The sequence below is a fragment of the Sander lucioperca genome, chromosome 18 (genome assembly GCF_008315115.2).
Source record: "Sander lucioperca isolate FBNREF2018 chromosome 18, SLUC_FBN_1.2, whole genome shotgun sequence".
NCBI classification, from domain to species: domain Eukaryota; kingdom Metazoa; phylum Chordata; class Actinopteri; order Perciformes; family Percidae; genus Sander; species Sander lucioperca.
In genome coordinates this window covers 21,329,214-21,351,485 of record NC_050190.1, presented here as the reverse complement: position 1 = coordinate 21,351,485, position 22,272 = coordinate 21,329,214, and the positions used below count along the sequence as shown (strand labels likewise).

The window sequence follows — 22,272 nt, the reverse complement described above, 5'->3', positions numbered from 1 at the left end:
ATTCTCTGCTCCCTCAGCTGGTCTGATGATCCCATGGAGGAGGCGTTGGTGTGTGCTGAAGGATGAAACCTTCATGTGGTTCCGGTCCAAACAGGAGTCTCTCAAGTCTGGCTGGCTCTACAAGAAGGGAGGAGGGCTCTCCACTCTCTCACGGAGGTTGTTGTAGTTGTTACTGAGTGCAGCCTGCATGCTAATTAAACCACAATCTCTGTTGGTAGTGCTGTCCAGTACAATTTTGAATGATCAGTATGTAAATGACCATCTGTGTTGGATGAACCTGTGTTCTGTTGGGATCATATGTATGTCTAACCCTATGCATTGAGCCCTCTGCAGTGCTGAAAGACTACAGGGTCCCTCTCAAGCTGGTGTACTGTGACTTTAGTTCATAATCTACATCACAATCTAATCTGTAGTTCATAATCTAAAAAAGTTAAAAGTTAAACATTTGAAATATATTAAGGGTTACTGGGTTACTTTTCAGAAAAGAGGACGTTGTTTGATGCTTGGTTTGTTTTCATTCTTTCATAAACAACCTACACATAACATACTGCTCCAAATATTAATAAGAAAAGAATAAAATAAAACTATAAATGGCACATAACACAAACAAGGAGATATGCATACAATTTACACATGACATGAATTTTAAAATAAAGTAACTTTATTTTACTTAATATTAAAAAAGTTACTTCCACCCTTGTGTACATGTATGTACAGTATGACAGAGGTATTCTATATAAAGAAGCTAATTCACTTTGTGTTCCAGATAAAAATTGAGTCTATCATTTATAGTCAAACCTTATATATAAGGTCTAGAATAGATTGTCTTGGCCTTGTTTTCATTGGGTTCTCTTCTCAGAAACTGGAAGATGCGCTGGTTTGTACTGAGGGACAGCAAGCTGATGTACTACGAGAACGACAGCGAGGAAAAGCTGAAGGGAACCATCGACATCCGAGCTGCCAAGTAAGATTTTCATAAAAGTCTAGTGCCAAAAAATACACAATCATTCCTTCACCGTTTCTGTTTTCAGCAGCTGCATGTTTCAGACGTGCACTGTTTGTGTTTTCACAGGGAGATAGTGAATAATCACGAAAAAGAGAATGCTCTGAACATTGTGACGGATGAGAGGACCTATCAGGTGTTTGCTGAGTCGCCAGAGGATGCAAGGTGTGGTGGAGACTTGCGGGATCTTTTAGATAACGACAACAATTTACTGAGTAGATTCATATATTTAAACTTGTGAAACTCTGTGTTTCTGTACAGTGGGTGGTTTAATGTGCTCAGTAAAGTGCGTGTGTGCACTCCTGAGCAGCTGCTGGAGATGTCCCATGAACAGGCCAACCCAAAGAACGCTGTGGTCAGTCTCTAAAAACAACATGCCAATAACTTGTTATGTGTCTAAGTTATTCCTCTGTCACACTACGTTTTCTGGCATTTACTGTACAATGTGGCCTGATCTTTAAAAAGAAGGTCTCCCTGAAGTTACTGTAAGTTCACTTTGGGTTAAGTTAGATCACTTTATTTTTGCTAATATGTCACTGTAGCAATAGTGCACCATTAATTCCCGTTTTATTTGTTCTTTACCTCTTTTCATCCTTCAGGGAACTCTTGACGTGGGGCTTATTGACTCTGTTTGTGCTTCAGACAACCCTGATCGGTAAGCTGGATCAGTGTTCATGTTTTTCAAATTCAATGAATTTGACAGCAGAATTGAATAAACTTTGATTTTGGTGTCAGTTCCTCCAAATGAAAGAAAGAGAAAAGCTCTTTATGAACACTTTTGCCATTTCTCACGTTCTCAAAGCATGAATGGAAATCTATCATCTATCCACTGAGTGTAGTGTCAGTAGACCATGATGCAATGCAACTCTAGCTTGCATTTCAAAATTTAACAACAGACCTGTCATCTCTTTGTTCCTCTTACCTGGAAAACCTAATATGCAATCACTGTCCATCTTATTTATACAACCCTTAAGAATCAATAAGTATCTTAAGGTGGATTTTTGTATTTTAAAAGTCTATCTTTTGACTTTTGCAGGCCCAACTCTTTTGTCATTATTACGGCCAACCGTGTGATCCACTGCAACAGTGACACACCGGAGGAGATGCATCACTGGATCAGTCTGCTGCAGAAACCCAAAGGAGATGCCAGGATAGACGGCCAGGAGTTCCTTGTCAGAGGTGAGAACTCAAATCATCATTTTTTTTCATCATTATAAGCCATGTAACATAGAGTAAGGTACAGATGGTGATAATTGGGGTTTTACATTGTGTGTCACGGCCTTAGAAGAGATAGGAAGTCTGTTTACAGAAGATATACTTACCATTATAATATCATAAATGAGACTATGTTTATGTAAGATTTTTCATAAGCTTTTTTTATAAGTTTTCAAACATATGTTCTCAAGTAGAGAAGACATCATATTGTGACAGATGTTGGCTAACAATATCTCAATATGAGAGTTTGTCACACTGTACAAATAGACTTCGGGATAAATGATGACATTGAACCATTGCATAACTCTGCTGTTCCTGTACAAATTCCTTCACTTTCCCTCCCCTACTCTCTCCCTGCCTCTTCACCTTTAAGGCTGGCTCCAAAAGGAGATGAAGACGAACGCTAAGAGCACCTCCCTGAAGCTGAAGAAGCGCTGGTTTGTTTTGACCCACAACTCCCTGGATTACTACAAGAGCTCAGAGCGAAGCTCCTCCAAGATGGGAACTCTGGTCCTAAACTCCCTCTGCTCCGTCATTCAGCCAGATGAACGCGTCCACAGGGAGACAGGTGGGAAAAGGGAAAGGGAAGGAAAAGGCAGAAAGGGCAGGTTTAATCCGGGATTAGACATAGGAGGCTTGAAGCTACATGTAAATAGATAATTCTGGTTTTAACATTTATGTAGGAATGTATTAAGCTTGCTGACTGAGTCCTGTTTTTACAGGTTACTGGAACATCATCGTGTACGGGAGGAAGCATTCTTACCGCCTCTACACCAAGATGCTGAACGAGGCCATGAGGTGGACAGCTGCCATACAGGGGGTCATAGACAGCAAGACCCCCATAGAAACCCCGACTCTGCAGCTCATCAGAGACATCAAGGTAAAACACGTGTGCAATGTTTTACATCTAAAATATAGCCATTTGAAATCCATCAACACACACTCACTCCTAAGTTGAATTTGACCTTTGACCTCTCAGGAGAACAGTGTGAACCCAGACATTGTGGAGCAGATGTACAGGAGGAACCCCATCCTCAGATACACTCAGCATCCTCTGCACTCCCCTCTACTGCCGCTCCCTTACGGAGAGGTCACCAGCCGTAAGTAAAACTCCACCTCAGCAACCTAAAACCCTAAAAACAACTTTTCTTCTTCTGTTGCTTCCTTGTCTTCTCCTTCTGCTTTCACAATTTGTGTGCATTAAAAGCTTCCATACATTTTACTGCCCTCTGCAGGCTAAACCCACTTTAACTATAGTCTCTATGCGCTCATATAATGAAACGATAACTATTGCTTCTGCAAGCAGACCTAGAACACTTCGCAGACTTTCATAAATAAGTGGCTAATTATCAGTTCCCATCTGTCCCATATTATTTTTGAATAACTCTAAACCTCTAAAACATCACAATGATCCTCTGGTGTCATTGTTATTGCTGATAAGCTACATGTTGTTTTTTCTTCGTCTTCTTTTGTCTTTGTTCACCTTTTTTCTTCTTCTTTTTTATCTTTGTCTGTGTGCAGTACAAAGGCAGCAGGGCTATGCCAGTCTGCAGGATGAGGCAGTGCGAGTTTTCAACTCACTGCAGGAGATGGAGACGCTGGCGGACACGGTGCCCATCATTCAGGGCATCCTGCAGACCTGCCAGGACCTGCGCCCTCTCAGGGATGAGGTACTTTATTTACCTTCTTCTCTATTCTCAACGGAAAATGGCTTAATTTATAAAGTTTTAAAACAGTGTAAGCTTTATAAAAGCTTAAGTTGTTCAAATACACATAGGAAAAACAGCAGAGACGAGTTGTCTCAGTGCTTTTTCCACCACAACACAAGAACATAAGGTTTCTGCAGAAGTCTGACATGTCTGTTTGCCATAAAATGTTGATTTAAACTTCACATTTCTCAAATTTCTCCTCCATATTTCGGTTCTTCAGGTATATTGTCAGGTGATCAAGCAGACCAATCATGTGCCTCAGCCTAACAGCCCAGCCAACCGGGCACACTGGCATCTGCTCACCTGCATGAGCTGCACCTTCCTACCCAGTCGAGTCATTCTCAGATACCTCCGCTTCCACCTCAAGAGGTGTGTGTATGTGTGTGTGTGTGTGTGTGTGTGTGTGTGTGTGTGTGTGTGTGTGTGTGTGTGTGTGTGTGTGTGTGTTTGTGTGTGTTTGTCTGTGTGTGTGTGCATTATGGATTTATACATATATATATATATATATATATATATATATATATATATATATATATATATGGATATGGATCTGAGATAAGATCCATATCAATGCAAATCAAACCAGCTATTAGGCTAACTGAAATAAAACCATGCCAATCTCTAGTTATGGTGAAGGGTATGTGATGATGTGGGGCTACTTTAATTCCAAAGGCCAAGGGAACTTGAAATCCATGAAATAACTGGCCTTTAAAAATAAAAAATCTGCCTTCCTCTATGGGAATTTAACATAGGGGTATGTATAATTATGGCCCCTGTATTTTAAGGAAGAACATTTATTTATTTACAATACATTATTAATTCACAAAAAAAATTGGTGTCCTTAAAAGGTCGAATTTTTCCTCATTTTTTTAATTAAGGCATTAAGATCAATTTCCAAAAGATGATTTTTTTATTCCTCTTTTTAGTCAACTTGACCATGGGTATGAATACTTATGAGCAGCACTGTATATATATACTTTATCTATACTTTATATATCATTCATGGAATAAATGTGTAATAAATGTGATCTGTTTCAGGGTACGAGAGCGTTATCCCGGCACCGAGATCGAGCGTTACGCCAGTTTCATTGGGGAATCCCTGAAGAAGACCAAGACTCGTGAGTTTGTTCCCTCTCAGGAGGAGATCGCCGCCCTGCTGGTGAGACAGGAGATGAGCACCACCGTCTACTGCCACGGAGGAGGCTCCTGCAAGATCTCAATCAATTCACACACCACAGCTGGAGAGGTGCGCACATGACACATGACCATCCTCTCAGTCAAACAAATCTCATTTTAAGGCCCATTTCAAGATAGTTGAATTACAGTGTGCTGTTACAAACTGGTCAGTGTTTTGCTGTTGCTGCTGCAGGTTGTGGAGAAGCTGATCAGAGGTTTGGCCATGGAAGAGAGCAAGAACCTGTTTTCTCTGTTTGAACACAACGCCTGCACAGACCGAGCTTTGGAGAGCAGAGTGATTGTGGCTGATGTTCTGGCCAAGTTCGAAAGGCATGTATACCGCTGCCGTTGTTGTTTGGTGGCCTTGATTGTCATCTAGTACTGATTTAGAGTGACTTCCAACTGGTTAGTTTTGCTGTTAACTGTGGTGGAATTTCCAGAAACACCATGTTGTTGGTAAGATGAGACAAGGGGAAAACGTAGGTAACACCAGGCCACTCCTACGTCACAGCTCAGGGGTTGGCCATACTCCATCACTAAACCTGTCCTGCGTTCAAGTATGAATTTATGTCTGTCTCTAGAAGTTGAGGGAGTCGAAGCAGCTGCATGATAAGGTAATGTTGTGTTCCGGGACCATCTCCTTTGATGGTCAGCTTGGGGGCCACACACACCTTACTGAAAAACACATACACGCGCAGATAGCCTTTCCCCGGAGAGAGATAAACTGGTCTTGCAATACAACAAGATTTAGGTGATTATCTGTCTTTGCGGCGCCTATGTTATGGCGTTATTAATATCTTTGCATAGCCCAAACTTGACAGCTTCAGCAGGAGATGAATACCTCATGGAATTACACAGAGTTGGGATGGCACTACACTGTGGTTAAACTGTACTTCTTAATCCTAAATTTCCTCAATCAAGATTTCATTAGATGCTTCTGTGTAAATCATCAAAGTCTCCCGAACATTCTTCATGTATCCAGAGTTGAGCTGCTGCTGAGTTTTCCCTAACATTAACAGTATGTTGGGATTGTTTTGATCTGTGGTTACTTAACCGTCTACGTCTACTGTATTTTTCCAGACTGGCAGGCAGCGAAGAAGAGGAGGAGGAAGGAGAATGGAAACTCTACTTCAAGCTCTACTGCTTCTTGGATGTAGAGAGCATGCCAAAAGAAGGAGTGGAGTTTGCTTTTATGTTTGAGCAGGTGAGCTGTTGGACACAACTTTATTATTATCACGTCTCTAAATTGAATTCAAAATAATATACATTAATCTGTCTTTTTGGCATGTAGTCTCCCCTGCCATTCTTAAATAAACTACTTATTGAAATTCTTTTTTTTAAGTAATGTTATTAAATCAATGTATTAGGGTACTTATGTTACTCCTGCACTGCTGCAAAATGAACAAATAAAAGCCTGTATGATAGTTTTGTTGTCTCTTGCTGTCATACTCTCTCAGGCTCACGAGTCTTTGATAAGCGGTCACTTCCCGGCTTCAGAGGAGACTTTGCAGCACCTGGCTGCTTTACGTCTCCAGTATCTCCACGGCGACGGGGCAGGTCGGGCTGGGTGGAGCCTGGGAACCGTTTATCCAATTGGACGTCTCCGCAATCGCATCATTCACTCCACCAAACCGGGCGTGGGGACGGCAGGTGGAGCCGGAGGAGCTGGAGTAGGAGCAGGAGATGGGAAGGGAATAGCAGGAGGACAGGGAGGTGTCGGGGTCGGGGCAGAGAAACGAAGGACCCCGAGCTTCCTGGACGGCACCCTGAGGAGAAGCTTCAAGACTGGGTCACTGAAGAAACAGAAGGTCAGTGGTGGAAGTAGAGTTTTAGCCCATTTACTGCAATGCACTTGATATTACACCTGCATGCAATCAAAAACGGTCAGAAAAAATGTTACATATAAATCACTTTTGGTCCTTTAAAAAAAGATAGCATCTTTAACATTTAAAAAAAAATTGTTAAAAATGTTACTTAAAAGAACAAACAAATACTTTTATGCTGCCCAATTTAGGCATATTATATGATGGTGTATGCCAGATTACACAGCTAAGTGGAAGGACATGGAAAAAGAGTTTGGAAAATATCCAATCCAGAGCATTATTGGAGACCAAGAAATATACAAAAGGATTAAAAATGATATGGATTCAATTAGAACGTTTACACTGGAATTACGGTTCAGAGTGATAAAAAATTATAGGATAAAGAAAGAAACAAAAGTGCTGAAATGGGTGGCATTTGACAGTAAACAGTAAAGTAATTTTAAAGCAGCTGAATATGATAAAGGATTCAAACAGTGGGTAGACAAGGGAGTCACGGCATGGTGTACTGTATAGAAGGATGGGGAGCTGGAGAGTTTCCAAAACATGAAAGATAAATATGGTTTGGATAAACATGAATTCTACAGGTACCTACAACTAAGAGACTATTATAAAAAAAGAAATCAAGATAGATCCCTCCATGGAAGTGAATTGTGTGATCCAAATTATAATTAATACATACAAAGGAATACAGATTAGAAAAAAAGAATCTGCTTTATATCAAATATTGATGACAAATAAACACACAACTAAATATATAAAAGAAAAATGGGAATCAGAGGTTAACACGAACATTTCGGATGATGATTGGCAAGACGTGTAAAACACATCAGACAACCACCAATTCGCGGATATGGAGGGAGTTCCTTTGGAAAAATCTGATCTGTTTTTTTATTATGCCCAAGGTCAAGAGTAAGTATAAAAGCATAAATTTAACATGTTGGAGAGAGTGTGGAGTAAAGGATGCAGACCATTCACACATATTCTGGAAATGTCACAAAACACTGAAGTTTTGGAGAATTGTACACAAAACTATACAAAAGATACTAGGGTACGATATTCCTATGAGCTACACGGTACTGTACCTCTGTAATTTTAATTCTACTAAAGACAGTGTAAGAATGAGAGACAAATATTTGGTTAAAATACTACTGATAGCTAGTAAGAAAACTATAACAAGGAAATGGGGTAAGGTGGATCCTCCTCGTAAGGAAGAATGGATAAGTATAGTAGAAGAAATCTATATGATGGAGAAACTGACACACCGCCTGAGACTACAACAAGCACAGCTTGAAGAAAAGTGGGAGAAAAAGACAATATTCAGAACCAAAACCAGCGACGAGGAATATGGACAGAAACAAATGATTTAGATGAAGACACGAGAAGAAAAGATGAACTGCTAGAAATTGTAGAATTGTATTGTTTGTTTTTAGTTTTTTTGTTTACTGTATTATTTTGATCGTGGATTGTCTGTGTGAGTTTTATAATAAAAATCTAAGTGAAAAAAAAGAACAAACAAAACAATTGTTAAATAAAAAATTTAATTTAAATTAAATAAAGATGAATTCTTCAAACATACTCCCTCAGCAAAAATATTGATGCATTAACAATGTGACTATTTTTTTGTGTGTATTGATTAACATTAGCTAAAGGTAGTCCTTAAGTCTTACTATTTCATACAGTTCACTTAATAGTACAACTTAAAAAGTTGAATGAACAATATGTTTTACTGTCTCTTAGCCAAGCCGTCTCCTTGAGTAAGACTTTGTGGAGGCTCAGGGCGTCTTAGTGAATTAGACAGTCATTAAATATGTAATCCATAATTTTACAGCACTCCACAGGGAAATATTTATTCTGAATTTGTCATGTCTGTGTTGTGATACGTAGTCCAGGAGCTGTCTTTTCCCAGTTACTGTGACATGTGTGACGTGATGGATTCTGCTGAATTGCCTCAAGCCTAGTTCAGGTTTACTAAATGACAGATGGACTTCCCAACAAACTGGATTGCTTTCTGATTGACTGACTGAATGATTGATAGTGTTCTTCATTGATTGGCTGACTGGTGTCGTTGCAGGTGGAGGAGGAGCAGATGCTGGAGATGTGGGTGAAGGAGGAGACATCCGCCACACGGACCAGTGTTCTGGAGAAGTGGACCCGGCTGCAGGGCATGCCTCAGCATCAGGCCATGCTTAAATACATGAGCATTATCAAGGAGTGGCCTGGATATGGATCTACTCTGTTTGATGTGGAGGTGAGGAAAGAGTAGAGGAAATTATGAATTACAGGAATTTCTGCAAAAACCACAAAATCCCTGACAAGTAACCTCTTCTTTTCTCTTCTCCTTTGTTCCCTTCGTCTCTGTAGTGTAAAGAGGGTGGTTTCCCTCATGATCTGTGGCTGAGTGTGAGTGCTGACAATGTATCAGTATATAAACGGGGTGAACCTAAGCCACTGGAGACCTTCCAGTATGAACACATCACCTTCTTTGGGGCGTCACAACCCTGCACCTACAAGATCATCGTGGATGAGAGGGAGATGTACTTTGAGACGCCACTGGTGAGAGCTCATTGTTCATTGTTTACCTTTTATTTCTTTATTTTTTTCATTTTTTTCTTTATCCTCTTAAGACCTGAAACCACACATTATTACTTATTATATACTTTCATGATTGATTGTTTGGTCGATAAAATGTTGGAAAATAGAATTTCTTTTTTGACCTGATTGGGATCCGACTGGGAAATTTGCCCATTTAAATAAAATCAATAAGTTGTTGGTTGTAAGTCAGAGTGCCGTCATTTAAAGTTTTTAAAAATGACCATCACAATGTTATTTTATGATTATACCGTTATTTTATATTTTTCATACTGGGGAGGACTTTTATATTTGCCTGCTTAGCCCACTTCTTTTCTAGGCCCTAAAAGTCAAAATATCTTGGCCTCTGCTGCTTTGATTTTGACCATACTTTTTTTTTTTTATTGTCTCTTCTGAGTCCCCTTTTATGGACATGCAATAGCAATACCTCTTTAATTTTGCCAAAAACTAATCACTTAAACACATCCAGATTGGGACACATACATTATTAACCCAACACTTTGTTTTCCCTCTCTTTAGGTTGGGGAGATCACCAAGATCATGAGGGCCTACATTAACATGGTGGTGAAGAAACGCTGCAGCACCATGTCAATGACCAGCATAACCAGTTCCTGGGTCAGGTGATTGCCACAAACCAGTCAGAGCCCTCGGTTCATCCAGTGGCAACAGATGCCTCGGCCCCAGTGCATTGGTTGGTTGGTTTTTATGGAGGCTGTCACACCAACCAGCTATTCTTCAAGGTTGAACCAAGAGTGGTGGATGGTCGAATGGGGTAAAGCACGATAGAAGTGGACACAGAAGCCAAACGCACACTCTACTGGCCTGGGTCTCGCTTGGGATAGGGGGATAAGGGATCTATTTAAAATGTGCATGACAAAGAAAACAACATGTATTTTGGGATGGTCCTTTTCAAAAACATAACCCGCCAGTTGTAGTCCTGCATGTAGATGTTCAAGCACACTCCAAACTTCTCTCCGTCTTCCCTTTCTGGACAAATTTCAGTAATAACAAGCACAACTCAGCCACCCAGTCCTAGGCTGCCCCCCCCTACCCCTCCCGCTGATCTCCCAGTGCACTGCCAGACAGAAGAAAGCCACACTTTCTCAGTTAAATCTGTTTCCTTCTCACTCCTCCAATTCCAGAGTCTCTCTCTCTCTCTCTCTTTCTCTTCACATGTCCTCACTGCTGTTGCATCTTTGTTTGCTGTTGGGATTACGTTATTATGGTAAATTCTTGTTTGCTTTCTCTCTGTCGTTCTCCTTCTGTCGTTTATCTTTCACATCAGCTATATCGCATCTGTTTGCGATTTGAGAAAAAGGACTCAATGATGATTCTTCTTCAGGGCTATTAAAGGGAAAAAAAATAAGCTCCCTGCCCGACATAGTGTTCACTCACTCCCTCGTCAGTGCCACCGTGTGGCCACAAGAAGAAAACACAGCCAAAGGAAGTGGCTTTAAATATTTCTGAACAATATCAAATAGATATTCTTGGGAAGAAAGAGTAGAGGTTTTGCTTTGGAGGCTCTCTGATCATGCTTAACTTGACATGGATAGCCAATGCATGGATAACAGCCTCACTCTGCCCTACAAGGAGAACAATTTCAACCAGAATAGTATGAGACAAAACATTTCCCTATCTATGTCTACATAACACAAACTACATATATCTACTGTTTATTCACATACATGTACACATAAACTGAACCAACATGTATTGTTTTGTACTGTATATCACACATTATAAGAGGTATTATTGAATGCCACTGCACTGTACAGTATATAGATGTCATACTAAATGCATTGTAACACCTCTCGTGTAAAATACATGCAAGTGAATGGTGTTAATGACCTCTGTATGTCCGAATATGATGCCAACACTGTACATCATTCACTGGCTGTGCCATTAATGTGACTCACAGAGAAACAAATAGTGAAAACACAGACCATAATGAGACTGGCTGCTGTGGCGATCATGTTTCCACAGTGTTTTGATGATTTTATCTTTGTTGTTATCTGTGGGACTCACTCTGCAGCATTAATTGGAGCCATACAATATTATATATCCTTGTCTTCTCATGCTATTCTCACTTTATTTCTTTTATGAGATCAGTGACTTGGACAATAATGCATAAGAGCTCCAGTTTGTCTGTGTTTCCCAACCTGTTTATGAACATGTGATTTTTATTACTGATACTATTGTTACTGTACTGTATGCCCTCTGCTATCTTAACCACCCTGAAGTGCTGTGTCTGGAATGCTGCTGCTGTGTGTGTGTGTGTGTGTGTGTGTGTGTGTGTGTGTGTGTATTTATGATGTAACAGTTGGAAACGAAAAGGGAAATAAGAAATGAGAAGTGATTATAATGAGTGTATTCCTTGGAAATAAGACGTATATTTACATGACCTTTGCAAAGAATGGTGTCGTGATTGTGAGTTAAAGGGAAAAGCATGGTAATGTTAGGGTTAGGGGTTATTTAATTATTATTGTGCTGTATGTATCACAAGGTGTGGAGGATAATGTATTAAATATATATTGGAATGTTTCAGTCTCAGTGTAAGAGGAACAGGTAAGACGCTGTGAGGATATGAGCTCAGAGATGGTTTTAATTGTGCACTTGGTATGCTGACAGTCATCACTGCTTTGTGTATGCTGACAGTTATCTCTGCTGTGTGTGTGTGTGTGTGTGTGTGTGTGTGTGTGTGTGTGTGTGTGTTTGGACTTAAGTGAAGTCACTGTTCTGTCACCTGACTCTGTGGCACTGCAGGTAGATCAAAGCATCCATAACACACCCTGCATCAAATATCCAGGGGGAATACTTAAATAACACTGAAAAATACTGTCTCATATCCAAACACGATCCAATTAATTGTCTAATTTGGTTTAGCTGAAGTTTCTAAACTAGTTTCTGTGTCAACATTTGCCGTGAAAACAGTTATGGTTTGCCAGATATTTAAGTAAAGTTAAGGTGAAATTGTCTGTTGTCTATCTGGAGGGCCAACTTCAGGGCTGTAGCATTTAGAAATACTGAGGTCATGAGAACATGACCTTCAACCCCCCAACCCAACCACTATTGACAATTAGATCAGCCACCAAAAAACTATATCTTAATTTGAGATTTTTCACATTTTATCTTCTTAAGATTCAGTTATGGATATGGTTAAGGATTTAATTTCCAACATGGTCTTAATGCTGTTTCAGACCTACCGCACATTACCTGGAATAACATTCTGTTAAAGGAAATGGCAAAGTATTTATTTATTTGGCCCGCAGGTATTCACATTTAAAAAAAATATTTGGTGTAGCCTACCAAATACACCTTTTCCATTGTAGAATTTAAACTCCCTTACCACCTTTGCTAAAATGCCCCAAAATGCCAAAAAATAAATCCCCAAAGACTTGAGCTCAGTGTCCTCAATGGAAGCTACAGCCCTGGCTGCATACGATCAGCCCATTGGGATCCTGCCTATAGAGTTAGAATAAGCAGAACTCACTCACAGGTTCCTATTTGAACTTTTGGTTATTTTAGTTTTAACTATAATGAGAGGAGAACCAGAGAACCCATAAGCCATAATTAAGGAGGAACCTGGAGCTGTCTGTTCTGGTTATTCTACATGGTTCTGTCTGTTACTGATATTACACTGAGTATGGAGGAGTTGCCCCATAGTTGCTGAATGTGATCAGTGTCTTTTGCTAAAGAGAACAATAAATTGAAGTTAGATTTCTGATCACAAATCAGTTTCCAAGGGCAACTTCATCACAAAGGGTCCTGTTATCAGCCGCAGGCGGCCAGAGTGGGGCCCATTCTTATCTTATGTTATGCCTGTTATCATCATTAACATTATAGTAAAACATTGTGCTTGTTATAAAAAAAAGAAAAGAGAAAGAGAGAGATATGTGTGTTGTTCTTTATTATTTGTAACTGGCTTTACAAAATTATGCTTTAATAAATTATTGGAATTATTGTCCTCTATTTTATGTTGTCTGTGTGAATTTATATAACGGAAAGTAACTAAGGAAATGTATTTAAGCACTGTAGTTACTTAAGTACAATTTTAAGATACTTGTACTCCATTTTTATTTCCATTTTATACTACATTATACTTCCACTACATTTCAGAGAGCAACAGCAACATTAAGTTCAAATTATTCAATAGGCCTATTTCACACAAAAAAGAGCAAAGGTTAGAGAAAAGTCCCAAATCTTATGAACCCACTACCTGACTGTAGGCTATAAAGTGTTAAAACTAGCGAAACTAGTAAAATGCTGCTTAGAAATTGTAGAAGAGTACTACTGCATCCAAGGAAAACCTGCACACAGTGGCGCACACACGCATTCCTTTCCTTTGTCGTTGCGTCGTTGGTGCGTAACGAGCGTGCGTCAGGATTCAGCGTTTGGCTCCTTCTCGGTAGGTTCACTTCTTGAGTTTCAGCAGCCAAAACATTTCCTGTTTTTGCGCTCACAGGTTTTTCAAATCTTCTCGGACGAAAAGTCTGAGGATTAACATCTGGAATAATCTTTTCTCAGTGGTGTGGCGATGGATTCACGGATTTTTCTCGCTGCTCTCCTGCTTCTCTTCGGTTTGGCGACAGTTATCGCTCAGTCTTCCTCACCTGGCAAAGGTAGGAGTAAGAATCATTAATGGCTGCTCTGTGCTCTCCATTTGATTTAATCGCCTTTAGCTGCCTCGTTATTTTTACGAGGTCTTAGGTAAAATGTAAATACATACAAATAGATAAAAATCCACACCTGACTTATTGAGGCTTTTCTTTGGCCAATCATTTTTCTCTTTGTATGACATCAGACAGACACAGCTCTCTTGGGGTCTTACACTTTCTGTTGAACAATGGAAATAGAACAGGACAATAAGCAACCAACATCTTTATTTGAGCTTCCTTTGTTTGTATTTTATTTTTTTTTGAAGATCATTTCTCATAAAATAATTAAGAAAGGTAGAGGCTATGTTTCCGCTTATAAGAGACACATGAAAACAAGATCAACAGTGATTGCATTGATATAATTGTGCCTCTGCCAGGAACATATCTTTGTGTATTGTTGAAACCTCTCAGCAGGAACAACGAGTTTTCAGTTCACAACCCCCCCTCAGGTTTTTTTTGAGTAAGAAACCAGCAGGAGTAGCCACTAACAAACCAACCACATGAGAATGAGACTTTTGTTTACACCTCAATTTTACAGAAACAAATACAAACCCAGCTCTTGTCCTGTGTAGTCTGCTGATAATAACATGACTGTTCAGAAACCTGCGTGTGTGTGTTTACTGTGCTTTGTCTCCATGGAAAATGGCCCAGAAGGATTAACAGTAGTTACAAAAACCACAGGGAGCACAGGCCTCCTTTAATCTGCTTCTCATATTTTCAGATAATATTAGAGGAATTTCTCTCCTGAGGCAAAATGTTTGTACCTCCACAATCATGTTGATAGAATTTACTCCCTTATGTACTTTCTGTGGATTATTTTGGGTGTTTCAACTAAACTGACTTCCCCCCCTACAGTGTGTGAGGCAAAGAACGGGACAAGCTGCGAGGAATGTCTGAGCAATGTGACGGTAAGTTGTGGGGGAGAAAATCTTTTGTTTCTGCTGGTCTGATTTCATTCCGCGTGTGTGTGTGTGTGTGTGTGTGTGTGTGTGTGATGGAAAACTAAGTGTGCTGGGTGGCGGAACCATAGCCAATGGCTCTTCCTCCACCTCCACACCTGTTAGACTGGTTTGAGTAATAACTGATCTGTCATGCATTCCCACCCTCCTCCTCCATTTTCAACTTTTTGTGTATGCTACAATTGCCCTAAGTACCTAACAATTCATTGTTTGTTCGAATAATAAAGAGGTCAGTATGTGCTTTGGTATTTTTTTTACAGTGCTTGTGGTGTCTCACAACCAAGGCGTGTGTCACGTATCCAGGGAGGACCATCCTTCCACCCCATGCCCTCTGTCCACTGAATGAAGCCCGCTGGGGGCTCTGCTGGAGTAAGAGAGTGCACACACAACACACACAATCAAACTTTTATCTACGTATACTCAACTACTCAAATGTGCATTTAAAGAAGACAAAAGCTTGTGCAGGAGAGGTTGGAAGATAAAAGCTTATACAAAGACTAAAAACTCAGGGCAAGATAAACAGAATTACATTAAATAAAATAAAAAGACACCCCCACCACAACTTCAATGAGTTCAATTAACATTTTTCATTGTTCATTTAAGGCAGGGGTCTTCAACGTTTTTTAAACCAAGGACCCCTTAACTGAAAAAGAGATGGAGCAGGAACCCCCTACTACATATGTTGTATAAAATTAAGTCGCATATTAGACTGGGCCTACAATAAAGTGTAGAGCAGCCTAAAGCCTTTATACATACATTTTTAGTGCATAGAATACTAAGCTATTAAAATATGAATTGTTGGCATGATTTTATAAATCATGTTTTAATGTTAAACATACATGTGGCACAGTGAATCCTTAGGATTAACTGTATCTGTGGATGGCTACATCAGTGTATTAATTAAGCACAGTTTTGGGGTACGTTATTTGAATGTTTCCACTTTTGTGCTCCACTAAATGTCACAGGTTACTCAGCTATTTTTCTGATGGGTTAGGGTTAGGTAAGGTTAAGGGAACCCATAACACAAAGAGAATCAATTTAAAATGATATAAAACAGAAAAAAGCAGCACATCACATTTGAGATGCTGAAATCAATGAGTTTTTTTGGTGTTTTTGCTTTGTAAATGAATTAAATTATTAATCCATTTAAAAATAATAGTTGCTGAATTTTTTGTCAATTGACTTATCAATTAATCGACTAATCATTTCAGCTCTTCTCCAATGGCTGTAAGATATACAGTACTTACATACATGCAATTTACACAAAAAACTTAAGATATGCTCATAATGTATACCATGGCTACAGATTTACTGATTGGTTTCTGAGTTCCATTCTGTTCTACAGGGAACCAAATCAACAGCACTTCTTCTTTGTGCTACATTAACAGTTGACTCTCACTGCTGAAACGACCTAATCATTGTTTAAACGATAAACCAACTTTAAAAAACGATGCATTCTCTTTTTGCCAATACACCTCATCCTCCACTTTATCAAATCAGGACAACCTGTAGTATCACGCTTTGTAGTGGTGGCTAAAATCGTCTATCACAATATATGTAATTTTATATTACAATATCAATATATATTATGATATAATACATATTCTTCCATTTTATTGTCATTGCACAGAGTACAAGTACTGAGACTACGAAATACAGTTTAGCACTGAACCAGAAGTGCAAAAAGCAGTAAAGCGTGTGAGTGAGTAATGTACATATGTATATGGATAATAAACAGTAAGGGGTAATAATATGTTATATACAGTACAGTATGAATATGCTAAGATATATGCTATATAGACATGTGGACCCGTTATATTAGGCAACATATATAGTGCAAGTACAATAATGGCAATAGTTAGACATTGCTCACAATGGTCAAATACAGGGGTCCTTAACGTTTTTAGGCTAAGGACCTAGAGCGGAAAGAGAGACGAAGCAGGGACCACCTACTAATATTGTATAAAATTGAGTTGTATATTAAACTGGGCCTACAATAATGTCTAGGGCGGCCTAATGCCTTTACACATAGCTTTTTATGGTGCATAATACTTAACTATTAAATTAATATTCATATATTTATACATCATGCTTTAATACATGTGGCACAGTGAATCCTTAAGCTTAACTGTATCCATGGATGGCTACCTTAGTGGCTAGCTTACCTATAGGCCAGTAAGTCTATCATCAATTTTGGAATTTGTTTTTTCACAAAAAGGCTGATTTATCTTTGCCAATAATATGTTGGATTCATCTTAATGTATATTTTTTAGACATTTCAATAAAAAAAAAATGAAAAAAAAAAACGTTCTGAAAAATTATCAAACAATAATTTGGTGGCCCCCCTGCTGTAACTCTAAGGACCCCCTAAGGGTCCCAGACCCCCGTTGAATACAATCAAATATATTTAAGAGACACATCTATGGTGCTTCATATGGTCAATATCCTCCCTTACGGCTTTGTTACCAATTAAACCATCCAAGATCATAAACACATTAGCCTTGGCAAATACATTGAGGTCAAACTGCAGCAAAATGCTGCTTACACATTAAGACATAATATAATTAGCCTAAACATTCTTCACTTAAACTTTTGTAATGTACATTTTACTTCACATATTTCCTTTTACTTCTGAAAGCCGAATCCAGGACTTATACTTGTGTCTTTCACTAGACTGACGTTAATGTCTCCAGTCTAAAAAATAACATTACAATCAAGCAACATTACAAGTGGTTAAGAGCGCTGTGGTCAGTTGTAGTCACCTTGCAATATATGTAGAACGATTAGAATGATTACAGTGATTTATGTCAGGTAAAAAAGCAAGAAAAGAAAAGGTAGAATTTTTTTTTTCTATCATGAAGGTAGATCTTTGACTGTGAATTCCTCCATAACTTTGTCATTGTGTTTCTCTGTCTTGGTCTGTAGTGAACTTTCAGACGTTGATAATCACCTTGGCAGTGCTCGGTGGAATTATCATCATCGCCTTCCTGGTCTGCTTGTTCTGTTGCTGCAAGTGTGAGAACTTTGGGTAAGTGTGCAGTGAGCTATGAATGACCCTATTGCTCTATAAGGAATTTTCAACTGTATTTATAGAGTACTTATATAATTCACTTTCAATAGAGGGAAAAGCTTAGACAATACTTATGTCTTGTTGCTAAATGACTATTTACTGTAAAATGTCTCATTTCTAGCATTTGGCATTAGACATTAGGCATGAATAAAGTAATATACACACTTACAATAACTATAACAAACAAATTCTTGAAAGTGCATTTAAATAAGAATTCTTTCAAAATCACACATTTCATGAGAAGAAAAAATGTATACGTATATAGTAAAACTATTTTGGTGTATATCAGGTTTTGTGCTGGGTGTCTGCTTTTATGGGTTTTGCAGGTTAACCCCTGAACCCATCTCTACCACTCACCCCGTTCATTTATGTTTCTATGAATATCTGTCTTACCTTCTGATATATGCATATCTAACCTAATCACATTATCAACATAGGTAGCACACAGCTTCTTTAGTCAGTGGAATGGGGACAATAGTATCTCCTAGGTGGTTTGTACTTGGAAATAAGTCTGCATGATGATGACATAGTTACTTACGCCAAGAAGGTTGTTTGTCTGTCAGCAGGATTATGGAAAAACTACTTTCCCAGATTTCCACGATGAGGGGTGTAGCATGGGCTAAAGAAGAACCCATTACATTTTGGAGCGGTTTCGAATCACAGGGCAGATACACAAATTATTTTTTATTTTTGTTAACATTGTGAGATAGGACGTTTGTGTTGCATTCATGTAGTGTTGGAATAATTGGGAAAACCAAGTTCCCAGCTGGGAAAGTCGTAACATTGTGAGATCGGGCATGCCTTGGCGGAGGCCTGCACTCTCCGAGTGCCCTTATCCGTGGCTTGTCAGAGATCAAAGTTACAGATAGTTATGTTTAGGTATACTGTAAGTACAAAAATGGCTATGGTTATGTATTAGGTTAGAACTCGTTAGGTTCAGGTATTAGGCTTATTGTCACAGGTGGTAAAGTATGGATTTGGTGTGTTAAGGCCAGAGTAAGAACTTACTGTAGGATGACTGCCTTTGTCAATCTCTCATGACTTCCTTCATATAAGTCTGGAGCTAAATGTATCACAAGGTAATGTTATGATGTGATTTATGTTCTGTGTGAACCATGTGGGGACATTTTATTCTAATCGTGAAGATAATATTAGCTTGGGTGTGGTTTCTTTTAGGTGTCTGCACTCGAAACACACGCTGTGTCATTTCCCGTGACTTATTTAACCATAACCACACTTTGGTTTTGTGTTTGTGTGTCAGATCCAAGAGGTCGGAGGCCAAGATCCAGAAACAGGTCAATAAGACGAAAACCAAGCAGGAAGAAAGGTGAGAAATAATGTTCTGTGAATGCAACATTTAGGATGTAACACAGTTTCCAAACCTGACTTGGTTTCTTCTTTTGTGAGTGTATATAATACATCTATATCTATAGTTTACCACCAGTGGCTCCTCTTTGCAAAAACATGTTTCAAGAGACAGCGTCTATTTCCACAAGTAAACTCAGATGCACAAGGTGGACTTAGAATTTGCAATAAAAGCAAAAAAACATTAAAGCAATTCAGTCTGATTGCCAAGCTGCATCTTAACTAAACTGTTAAATGCATTCCGACCCCCTCTCTCTACCGCCACCGTCTTCTCCAAGCTCTCCCATCGTGGAAGATTTACAGGTTTATCAACGACATAAGAACAGTTTCTTCCCACAGAGCTTTCTCCCTCATGAACAAAAGAACTCACACTTCCTCATCCATGCTGCTTATGTTTATTTCCTGCTATACTTTGGTCCCATGTTAATGTTTCCATGTACACAGCCAGAATCCAGCCAACCAGGGTTGACAGGGCCTGGGTCTATGCACATCTTAGGGTGCATTTCAACATTTCCCCTGTTACAGCTTTCATCTGGTCTCCGTCTCAGTGTGGGAGATTCTCATGGTTTACAATCTACAGGACAGTTGACACACCCATGACCATGAATTTTTGGTCATGATCCATATCAGTGTTGTCCTTTATAGCATACCGCACATACGTCAAACTGTTACCAGCCCAAACTGGTTTGGTGGCCACATAACTTTTAGGAGTGTGAAAAATATTACTGTAAAGTCATTGTGTCGCTCAGAAGAGAATGTTTTGTCCCTACAGGAGAACAGAAATGAAACAGAGACATGACGAAATCCGGAAGAAATACGGTGAGCTCTCTCACTTGATGACACCCCCTTTTCTCTCTTTTTTATACATGTGCATATACCAACATAGTGCAGATATGTTTCGCTCTGTTCTGTAAATGCTTAATGTAGGCTTTAAAAACTGCAAAATTAGATAAAGCTATCTTTTTCTGGTTTACACTTGACAGAGGTTATTGAAAAAACATTTTGCAAAATGCGCTTATTTGCTTTCTTGCCCAAGGTTAGATGAAAAGAGTGATACAACTCTCATGTGTGTACAGAACAGTATGAAGCTACCGCCAGAGGCCGGTTAGATCTACGGTGTAGATTTGTGTTAGCACAAAGACTGGAAACAGAAGGAAACAGCTAGCCTGGCTCTTTCCAAAAGTAACAAAGTCCACCTACCAGCAGCTCTAAAGCTAAAGACATTATATTTCATTTGTTTGATTGGTACAAAAAACAAAGTGTGAAAACTTCCTGTTACAGGAAGTTAAGTACCAGATTTCTTTGTCAAGTGAAGTAACTTCCTGGAGTCTCCTCTGGTTGCCTTGAAACCTTACAGTGTCCCTAAAATGTGTTATTTTTACACTTTGGTTTTGGTTTAAATACAAATGCAGTATAACTCCTCAGTGAACTTTAGATTTTATTTCCTTCAGACAGAGCCAGGCTAGCTGTTTCCCCTTGTTTCCGGTCTTTAAGCTAAGCTAAGATAAGCTAACCAGCTGCTGGTGGTAGCTTCATAGTTACCTGACAGACATGAGGATGTTGCTGATCCTCTCCTCTAACTTTCAGCAAGAAAACAAGTAGGCCTTCACATCTCTTCAAAATCTCAAGCTACAATTTTAAATCAATGCACGACTTTACTGATTGTGTTATGTTTCTTCAGGTCTAAGTGGGCAAAATCCGTATTCCAAATTTGCATGAGAGGATCTGTGAACTGAGATTTACACCACGACCCTTCGGTTTTTCCCTGAACTCTGAACTCTCACACAACCACCCATCAACAACATGTCTAGTGGTTGTGAAAAGGAGATGTGTCAATTAATGTAAACTATAACTTAAGACAATTTCAGAAAGGTGACAGTAGTTTGGTTAAGGCAGTCTCGTCTGGCTTCTTCCAGCCAACAGGAATGTTGTATTTAATGTGATGACATAAGAGGCTGTATCCAAGGCTAGAATAGACACTAGAATAGGCAGAAATGTTCTTCAAGACTATAATAGTCTATCCCGTGGCTCATATAGCATCAGTCTACTTGCTATTCATTAGATTAATTCTTAAGGTTAACTGTACAGTATAGAAAGAATCCAGTTTGGTTGCTGAATAATTCTTAATTATTTCTGCATATTGTCACTTTCGGGCAGAAACCTCCTATCTCCATGTTTCATAATTTTAATTTCTTTTCATAAATCAATGCTATTGGCCTTTTTCGTCTGTGGGTTTCACAAATATTTAAACAGTGACGAGGCGATTTTGTCTGACTTTGTCAAAGGTAAATAGCTCCAAAAAATGTTTTGAATTTAGCCTTTTTTCATTTCCTGAAAAGCAACAGTCTTGGACATTCAATGTTTTCGCCCAAGAGCAACGATATGCACATTTTCAGATATCATCTGTTTTGCTCCTCTGTGTTGCTGCTGATTTAGAGATATACTTAATAAATGATAACGTATTTTTGTACTTTGTGTGATTTTAAATTGACATATTCCTATTCTGAATGTAGGAGGCCATACTGCTGTATGTTCCACTGACAGAAATTGTTTTTAAGTTATTGTTTGGTCAAAATTAAATCTTCACCCTTGCATACAGAATTTGTGAAGTAATCATTAACTTAAGTTGAATGTCTGTCTAATTTTACCTGGTTACCTGTATATCCTGTATAAAAACAAAAGCCCAATAAAAGATTTTGGATTCATAA

The 22,272-nt window shown here is 38.9% G+C and overlaps 2 protein-coding genes across 4 annotated transcripts in view; both read left to right on the top strand.

Moving 5' to 3' along the window:
- myo10l1 (myosin X, like 1) overlaps positions 1-13,484 on the top strand; it is a 48,119-nt gene extending 34,635 nt beyond the window's left edge. For 2 of the 3 annotated variants that reach the window (XM_031310068.2, XM_031310069.2), the window contains exons 26-43: positions 18-159; positions 860-964; positions 1,073-1,168; positions 1,265-1,358; positions 1,603-1,658; positions 2,040-2,182; positions 2,592-2,786; positions 2,941-3,098; positions 3,198-3,318; positions 3,740-3,888; positions 4,148-4,296; positions 4,966-5,173; positions 5,297-5,433; positions 6,184-6,307; positions 6,561-6,911; positions 8,998-9,174; positions 9,288-9,479; positions 10,035-13,484. In XM_031310068.2, the coding sequence (XP_031165928.1) occupies positions 18-159; positions 860-964; positions 1,073-1,168; positions 1,265-1,358; positions 1,603-1,658; positions 2,040-2,182; positions 2,592-2,786; positions 2,941-3,098; positions 3,198-3,318; positions 3,740-3,888; positions 4,148-4,296; positions 4,966-5,173; positions 5,297-5,433; positions 6,184-6,307; positions 6,561-6,911; positions 8,998-9,174; positions 9,288-9,479; positions 10,035-10,139 (2,702 nt within the window). In that variant the 3' untranslated portion in view covers positions 10,140-13,484. The remainder of the gene's footprint in view (positions 1-17; positions 160-859; positions 965-1,072; positions 1,169-1,264; positions 1,359-1,602; positions 1,659-2,039; positions 2,183-2,591; positions 2,787-2,940; positions 3,099-3,197; positions 3,319-3,739; positions 3,889-4,147; positions 4,297-4,965; positions 5,174-5,296; positions 5,434-6,183; positions 6,308-6,560; positions 6,912-8,997; positions 9,175-9,287; positions 9,480-10,034) is intronic. The other variant, XM_035994756.1, reaches the window with a different exon arrangement.
- Positions 13,485-13,886: 402 nt separating this feature from the next.
- On the top strand, positions 13,887-22,272 carry pttg1ipa (PTTG1 interacting protein a). The gene is made up of 7 exons (XM_031310175.2): positions 13,887-14,134; positions 15,026-15,078; positions 15,390-15,498; positions 18,055-18,157; positions 19,461-19,526; positions 20,337-20,383; positions 21,246-22,272. The coding sequence occupies exons 1-7, from the start codon at positions 14,050-14,052 to the stop codon at positions 21,281-21,283; spliced, it is 501 nt and encodes a 166-aa protein (XP_031166035.1). The 5' UTR covers positions 13,887-14,049; the 3' UTR covers positions 21,284-22,272.